The sequence below is a fragment of the Ischnura elegans genome, chromosome 1 (assembly GCF_921293095.1).
Source record: "Ischnura elegans chromosome 1, ioIscEleg1.1, whole genome shotgun sequence".
Lineage (NCBI taxonomy): Eukaryota > Metazoa > Arthropoda > Insecta > Odonata > Coenagrionidae > Ischnura > Ischnura elegans.
This window is the reverse complement of record NC_060246.1, coordinates 15,094,148-15,103,438: the sequence shown is the minus strand read 5'-3', so window position 1 is coordinate 15,103,438 and position 9,291 is coordinate 15,094,148. Positions and strand designations below refer to the sequence as shown.

The window sequence follows — 9,291 nt, the reverse complement described above, 5'->3', positions numbered from 1 at the left end:
TGGTGGAATTCCTTGTGATCTCAAGATTTTCGTTTACCATCTGCTACTTGTACTCTAGATCCTGGTCTTGCTTGAAATGTATTCCTTATTTTTCCTCCTCTCTCAAATCAACACCATCTTTCTTCCAATTGGCTCAACGATTTCATCTTTCATGAGCTAATGTGTTTTAGTTGAATTAACTTCTTGGGCCCCTCTTAACTTTCAAATCTCTCAGGAAACTCCCTTTTACCTACTTTGGTATGGATATTGTAGTTTCATTTCTGTCCCTCCATCTTTGACTCGGCTACTTAATGCTTGTCATTCACCTAGCTGATGGCTAGCTAGTGTCTTCCTGTACCTCCAGGTAAAATTCTTGCTGATTATTTCGAGACCCTTGGGATCCTGGAATTATTTTCGTGAATCTATTTGCCGATTGCTATTGGAATTGCCATTGCCATTATTATGTCAAGACATCCTCATTTTATCATTGAAATCAATCATGAAGGCATGCATGAAATTACGTTACGAACTAGAAACATATTTTTTTACTACTCGGATTGCGGGATTGGTTTAACTATCACAAGTAAATAAGGAAGTACAGCCTTGGCTGTCTTCTCATCCCTTTGAAAATGGGCTGTCAGGGAAAGGGTTAGTTATTTTACAATTACATATTTCTTTTTCTCTTATTATGTATTGTGCTTTTATAGATCTAGTAAGGTAAATGCTTAAACCTACATAATTATTGTTAAACATCGCATTGTTTCACTTTTAATCTGGAAATTTTCAAACTTTTAGCCTTTGAGTTTTTAATTTAGTAAATCATGCCTTGTGTTGACTGCTCATATTGTTTTGACGATAGCATAAATTTATTGCTCATAAATATGAAAGCCATTTTAATTATCTACATTGTCCACCCTTAACAAGTGTGTATGGTTATGGTATGATTGTTTTTGTCAATCACAGGCATAATCCTGCTTAACTGAGGAAGGATTATTGTCTTAAATGGGAGCAGAGGTGAGGAGTATCTCTATTGCTTTATATCGCCATCAAATTTCCTCAAAAATTGTTGGATGCCTGATGCCTTACCATCTTGACAAAATTTGGCCTGCCAATGTTAGCCTTTATAATGTGTGTTACCTTTCTAATGTGTGTTGTGTTTTCTCTCTTTTGCTGATCTAACGAAGATCCCACCACTGATAGCATTTTTTGAATTCCCTTAAATGGTGGATGGACTTGGAAATGACTTTAGGAAACTGTCTATGTTTTGCTGTAAGTGTTAACTCCTATGCTAAAGTAAGATATAACCGTTAGAGTCCCTTCCATGCAAATGAGTATCCTTCCATTTATATCCCATAATAAAACTCTTGAGGCTGATGAGCTGACTTAGATGGGTAATTACTTTGTCATATTTGTGTGGCTGTTCTTAAAATCACTCACATGAACTTTTTTATTCCTTTGATAATACCAGTATTATTTGGTGACAACCTAATGATTGGAATGTAATTTTGATCCCATAATCAACTAGTTGAGTTATGTTCTAAATCATGCCTTGAATACAATTTGTTGATTTGTTTGAATACAATGAGTTGAAAAATGTAATATGTTGCGTTCATGGAAGTAAATAGTTTCTCTAGTTGTAACAAGGATTATATTTAGTGTGTTAAGTTGTTTTGAATCATCATATGTAATGTAATTTAGAACATTTTTTAAATTTGTTTTTTCAAACAAACAATAAATTATGAAAAAGTCTGAAATTAACTGTTCATACTCAGTTGTGAATTTGAGTAGTTTATGCCAATGTGACCATTCACTCTCAAAATTTCCATGTACAGATAGTGAATGAGTTGCTCCAGGATCTTCTCAAAACCTAAAGAAAATGTATGTCTCAAGATAATTGGTAGAATTGTACATGTCTCTTTCTCCAACCATCATGTAAATATGCTATCATATTTCTAAGTGATAATCATAATGATATTGAGTTCCTGCCAACAGTGAGAACAAGAATTCATCATCAAATGAGCTGATGCTTTCTCACAAATGGCTAGTGTTGATATTTGGAGACTCCAGTTTGTTGAATAGTGTAAATATATCATGTTTATAAATATTTTTACATAAGTTCAGAGTGTTAGGGATCATATTTTGTGCAGTCTGTTGTTGAGAGTAATTAGGTGCCTAATACTTTGGAAAACCTTTCTCAATAAATGCCTGAATTTACTGATTTTTGTTCTTAATTGACCTCTCCCTTAGGCTACTAAATTGTTCTGGTAGATAGGTAATGCATTCTAATGGCTCTTAGGGTTATCACATGAAGGGCATTCATGCAGATAGACCGAACAGTAGGAGCCAAACCAAAGTTTGTTGATGTAGTGGGTTTATGAGAGAAGCACTGTTGAGATACACATGAGAAACTTTAGCGATCATCTACTCCCTGAAAACTTGAAGCAGAATCATATTTGCCTCAGAAAAGCTAATCCAACTGAACCTGGCCCTGTAGTGTGGATATCTTTTGAATAAAGTTTCTTCTCCTGACCTTCCTTATTATAACAACAATGTAATGTTTATGCTCTTGGAGTATAGGTCATGTACATGACCTATACTCCAAGAGCATAAACATTACATTGTTGATATCTTTTGAGGCAGCAAGGGAGGGCAAGTCCCTCTCAAGGTCTTGTGTATGTGGATGCATCGTGTTGACGCATCAGCTGCTTCCAAGGGTTAAGAAATGACTGAAAAGGTGGAGGAGGAGAAAGCAGCAAGAATGTCCGACCATGGAATGGTATGAGGGAGGGGAATATAAAAAATATCAAACAGGAATGGAGAGTATGTAATGTGAAGGTGAGATGTAAGGAGAGTATGGTCTAATGTAGAGTGGTGAGAGTAGGCTGATTGATAGTTAACAGAGTTGCTTTGAACTGTAAGAAAGTGAGTTAGAGGATGGTGGACATGTATCAGATGGTGGAAAAGTGCTAACGGTGGAAATGTGAGCCCTTTAATGTCTGTTTGCATGAATGGTGACCCTTTATTGTCTGTTTGCATGAATGATTTTTGTGGACTGGAACATGTACGAATGCATGAACCAAATTAGAACAGGTTCTATTTTCTGTGCATGCATTTGCACAAGTTGGGTGGTTACACGGTGCATTTTGGCGTTCATTCTCGCATTCATACTTTTAGACATGAACACGTATGTGTTAATGTACCGTGTAAACAGGCCTTTAGGAAGACAGTTATGCCGGGAATTCCACCAGCATAGTCAGATCAGACAAGTTTGAATTACCTCCATCCCCTTGGCAGAAGCGGACTTTCAAAAGGAAGTGACCTTTATTGAACAGATTACCACTTACAATGGATGCCACGTTTTTCTCATAGATAAACTAATTGACCGGAAAAAGAAGAACGTAGCCTTTTCGACCATATCTCTAATTTACAGATGCCTAGTGACCAAGTCAGATGGAGGAAGTTCATACAAGTTTTATCGCATAAACTGTCCCGTACCTTAACCAGGAACAATTTTAAAGTGTTTTTATTCTTATATGACTCTCGGTAGAGCGATTTTCAATTCCAAAGAGCAAGTGAAGAATATACAGAAAAGTGGTGTCTACCTTCTTCGATGTAACACTCCTGGATGTGACTGTTTGTATATTGGTCAGACTGACCGCTAAGTAAAGATAGGGCCCGTGACATTTTAATTAGTTTTTAAACCGTGACAAAAAATCTGTTTTTGCTAAACATCTATGCGACTGGTTACACGAGGCTAATTTTGATCTTTGTATTTCACACAACTGTGACAAGGGAAAAAATTGGACTATTTAAAAAATTTCGAAATTGTGTCACAATCAAAACTATGTGGTAATAAGTTGCGCAATGACATTGTGCCAACCCACTTGTCACCCCTCCTCCGTGTTCACCTCCCCCCCATCATTACCTCCCAATTCCACACTCGGATCCCAACAGTACGTAACTTTCACCACTCACCGACCTTCACCCGAGACCCTTTCGACATTACCTGCTTCCCTCCTCCCCCACCTTGCAGTATAAAAATGAACTTTGACTTGTTTGGAGATGGCAGTCTAACTTGAAAATGATGTAGAACACGTCGAAACAGGCCACAAAACATTAACAATTGTGTGGAAGGTACAAAGTGATTTTATTTTATTATTTAGTATGTACGTAAAAGTATTGAGCGACAGCTTCTGTTGTAGTTAATTCACCCCCACTCATCCCTTGACCATTGTGTGGAGGATATTTATTTCAGAAAATCCAATCAAACAATTTTTCATCATGAACATGAGTATATGAACAATCTTTTGAATAAAGTTCTGAAGATCGATGTCAATACTAGAAACTTTGATTTTTCAAGAAAGGAAGGGCCACTTTTGACTTGAAGATGCTGACTGCAATGTTAGCGAAACTGTTGTCGCCAAAAGCCAACGGATGCGGTGAAAACCCGGAGAAAATGATCATCTGATCAACGCAGCGTAAATCTTCGAACCTACACCTTTTTCTAGTGTTACAATGGTAAAACTTACTTTATGCTTCAAATAGTTTTATAAAATAACCACAAATGCAGAATAAACTAAATTATGTACATGACACAGTAATAGTGTTTCAGCTATGTAACACGTCATCTTGAAAAAGCCAATATGATAAATTGTTTCTGTGTAATTTTCTGGCCATTTTGTATTATAATATTTACATTTAAAAATCAAAAATTGTAACCTTCAGTGTACACAAACAACCTAGTTTTTGATGATGAAGAGAAAATAATCATGAGGGCATTTGAGTTGTTTTAATAAAAAACAATAACAAAGTACAAATGTTAAACTTGATAAAACCAAGTACACAATTAAGTTCTTACACGATGATGAATGCTTGTTTCACATCTTTACCCCATCATTCCACCGATGGCCCTGATGGGTTTCCCGCAGAACTTGGGCAAAGAGGAACACCGTAAACACAGAGTGAACTCCACTAATGTCCCATCATGCACCTCACACAATCACGCTCACTCAGAGCTACCTCCGTCGTCATGACTTCTGTCCACTCACGCCAAGCAGTGACTTGGCTTCCCCTTCTTGCCGCATCAGATCATCGCTTGCGTACCGCTCGAGGAGTTCCTGCTTGCGCCGCTGCAACAATGCCGCTTCCACCTCCTTCTGTGATGGCACTGGCACATGAGCCATGAAGCGAGCTCGGTGCTGCTGCTGGCAGACAGACGCTCCATCTCCATCGTCCATCATATCATCACCACTTTCCCCATCCTCCGACTGCAAAGAGAAGGAACAATTTGATAACAGCCCCCCAAAACTGGCTCACAACATAATCTTACAAATGCATTCTTTTTTCTAAATGAATCTCTCTTGAGAAAAATTTCTGTGATCCCACAGGTCTCCCTATACACCTGAGGCAATGCAACTTTCTGTATCTTAACCATGCGGTAAAACTAAAAAAAAAAGCCAATTATTCCTATTAGACATTTTCTTGATATTAAATTCATTACTACCCACAATTAAAAGGTAAAGGTCATGTTGAAGTCATAGTTTCATCCAAGGAATAAATATTACAACCTCATAAAAATATTATCCTAATATTGTAAACCATGGTACAACTAATACAAGGTAGGTAGTTCCAAAGACCAAAATGAGACAAGTTCTGCGCATAAAGTCCCTGGAGCGATTCGTGCATAGGGTAAACAATAAAGTAAAAAAGTTAACAAAGGTCTCTGGTTGACTCGAGCATTGGCACTGAATTTGCAGATAAGAGCTCAGATAACTTTGTTTACTACGATGTCAGAATGCCATCAGGCCACACACAAAGGAAGGTACGCAGGCGAAAGGAAGGCAGGCATTTGCCAAAACGCAACTAACTCTATTTCTAAGAGCATAGTAGGAATGTGGCTTTTAAAAATATTTTTGGTAAATTGCATGTACATCAAAACTTTGAGCATCTTCGACTGAAATACAAAAAAATCCCCTGTTCTTGGTTCAGCTTCATAAACTCTCAATATACTCACCTCTCTATCTGGTTCCACAGCATATATGTTCTCTTCCTCTTCCCCCATCATGTCGTCCACTTCCTCAGCTCCACTCCCTGGCCTGTCTGCGAGCAACGCCTCCTTCTTAGCCTTCCACACAGCGATAGCCTCGGCTATTGCTAGGAGGAGAAAGGAAACAAGGCAAATTAAAATGACCCTTATGATATTTGATGAAATGATTATGTGAAAACTGGAAAAAATGTGAGGACAAGGGTGCATTGCTGTGGCAAATCACGAGAAATTCTGGTCAACTTCTACCCCACAAAATTGGTACCACTATCTTCTGTGATGCAGAGGATGCCTGTAACATATTGCTGAAGAGTAACTCTAGTCAACTGAGTCTAGCTGGAGGATTAGAGACAATGAATGCTTCAGCCCTTTTCAGGTTAAATTCAGCACTGAACACTGCTGCCACAGAGAATTTCTGTGGTGTTAATTTGACATAATGGCGAAGTGCAAAAATTTCAGAGGCAAAATCACCTGCGTTGATGGGAATTTGCAACTTTCCCCCAATTTAAATCATGCTCATTACCACTAAGGCTACCAGGAAGGTCTTTCCGAAGGCATTGTTCACAGCACAGAGCTGATTGGTCAGCTAAGATACCAATATAAGAATGGATACCTCCTTAATCTGGTCTACTTTGAGCACAAACTCAGATGCTATGGGTTGTGCACAAGGAGAGTTCCAAGATGGCTTCTGGTAAGTAAGAGTTTTGAATGGAAAACAGACTTTTAATCTTGAGGTAAGGCCTTATTATCCCCAGACAGAACTTTGAACAAATACACAGTGTACTTCAAAACTTTAGAGAAACTTTATTTTTGAGCTAACCTAATCAGGTGAAATTTCTGGGAAAAGAAAATGAAAAAGATGTCTCTATTCTGCCATTAGAATGATGTATAATAAGGGAAAAAAAGTATAAAATATAATTATTTATTCTGCATGTCAAGTAAACCTCAATTATGTTTTCAAAGACCCATCAAGCAATGTTTGCAGTACAAAATTATCGAAAATTGGGGTATACATATTTTCTAGGTTGGCTTTAATAGAGACTTTCCCACAACAAGAAGTAGTCGAACAAACAAACCTTTTCTTTCAGCCTCTTGCTCTAATGGGATTAAAATTCCATCGTCATCGTCTCTGTAACCATAGTAATCAGCATCTATGTCCTTCATTAGTTCTGCTCTTGTTTTCCTTGGAGGCAAGGGAGGCTCCTGCTCAAACAGTTCCCTCACACCTGCAAAACAGAACATTTTTGGTGAGTTTAAAGTTTCCTGGGTGATAACTATCAAATAATTCACACCTCTTGCATCCACTCCCAACTGAGGGAGCAGTTACATCAGGAAAACTGATAAATTTGCTGCACAAGAGAGCCGACATCTCAAAAACAACTTTTTCATCAATCTTTAATAACTATGGTTTAATACCACCTAGAGTTAATTCAGGTTAAAATTAAGTAAGTGTCCTTCATGATAAAAAATATAAGTACATAACTTCGTCTCCCAAAAGGATCATATTTTGGCATCTCACAACAAAATGTATGAGAAAAGTCTACGTCTTAATTAAATTTATCAACACAATTCATAGATATTTGAAACAATCAAATGAAAGAACACGGTGTCTTTAGCACATGCAACCCTTCACACAAGATAACCATTGCAACAGTTATAATTGTGTGGTCTCACTTTTAGTAACTTATTTGGCATGTGTAATTATGAAGCATGGTACAGCTAATGCATGGTTGCATTCCTGAGGCCAATATGAGCCAAGATTGAAAGTAAGTTCTGCAATTGATTTCACATGAGGAGGAACTGGTTAACAGACAATTTAAACAAAGGTACAATGGACTAAGCAATAGCATGGAAAGAACTGTGCAGGATGAAGATTTTTTCTGATGTTCTTCGACAGTGCATTTAAATCAAAACACGTTACTGAAACCTTAAATCATCTCACCTGGTAGATCCTTGGCAGCACCAAAATACTTATAACCACGATTGCCAGGAACTTCCTTTCCCTCATGATCTAACATTCGTGGTCCAATCTTAGCATAATCTGGGCCTCCTAATTCACGTATCTGTGCTTCCCAGTGACCCTTCTCCCGCAAAAGTTTGTTGATTTCGTCATTCAAATCTCTTATTCGAAATTCACCAAGGCCAGCTGTAAAAAAAATCCAAAAGGGTTAATGATGGGATCCTATTGACGGAGGGAAAAGGATTTTTTTATCGATGAAAATCCCAGTGATAAAATAAGGAGGCTCATCTCAAAGACAGACACATACAAAGCATGAAAATCCCAAATAACAAGCCAGATGAGGAATCCTCAGCAGTCGTGCATATTCACCATCAATTTAAATAACCATCATTCTTACCATTCTGTATTTGAGCAACCTTCTTGGCAATTTCCCTGATGATCTGCATACGCCATTTTTCTGCTTTTGGCAGGTCAAGGCATTCAGATGCAAGATAAGGTCTTCGTTCCTTGTCTTTCCCTTGATCCTGAATTTGAGCCGCCCTCCATCTGGCCAATGTTGTCCTACACAAAAAGGATAAAAATCACAAACATTGAACGACTTTGATGCAGGAAAATCATTACTAATGACGAAGGGCATATGTGAACATTCGTGTACCATCAGATGAATATAAATATAACGAAAATTTTGTTAGCGAAAACATATATGAAGCCCACACGAACTACTCTAAGTTTGAATTTCGACTTACATGGCTTTCTCAGCATTTCGAGCCTATAAAAAGGAAAAAAGTACATATTAGAGATCAACAGCAAACAATAACACGATGGCAACTACCATTTAATAACAGGAGACCATAAGATAACCCACATACCATTTCTCTTGATTATAGAAACTAGGAAAATGATTTTTACGCCTTAAATAGCCACAAATAGTTAAGGCAAACAGAAATTACGGAATTTCCCAAAGTTAATCCATCAAAAACACCGCACCGCACTGGACCATGGGCTTCTGCAAGGCGACTCGACTATATACAGGAGGCTCGATTCCATTCCAAACCCAGTTGATATCTGTTGCCACTTCGGTGGCTTTTTAATCGGTTTCCAAAAATGACCGCAGGGTAGCGATAAGATCACAGCGATCCATTTTTCCCATTATTTTGAATATTAGTGAATTAAATTTCAATAAACTATGTTGAAAGGTTATTTATAAAATAGATCAAACAATTGAGAATAGAAATTTTGGCTAACAGTCCTAACAGCTTATATCTCCTTGAGATGTAGATCGCTTTGTGTGTTAGCGACACTAGTGGCG

At 37.7% G+C, this 9,291-nt stretch overlaps 1 protein-coding gene across 1 annotated transcript; it reads right to left on the bottom strand.

Moving 5' to 3' along the window:
• Window positions 1-4,753: 4,753 nt before the first annotated feature.
• LOC124156062 (pre-mRNA-splicing factor ISY1 homolog) lies at window positions 4,754-9,208 on the bottom strand. The gene is made up of 7 exons (XM_046530373.1): window positions 8,852-9,208; window positions 8,729-8,751; window positions 8,380-8,543; window positions 7,965-8,168; window positions 7,099-7,248; window positions 5,993-6,132; window positions 4,754-5,246 (listed from the first exon to the last, which is right to left on the bottom strand). The coding sequence occupies exons 1-7, from the start codon at window positions 8,852-8,854 to the stop codon at window positions 5,007-5,009; spliced, it is 924 nt and encodes a 307-aa protein (XP_046386329.1). The 5' UTR covers window positions 8,855-9,208; the 3' UTR covers window positions 4,754-5,006.
• Window positions 9,209-9,291: the final 83 nt, after the last annotated feature.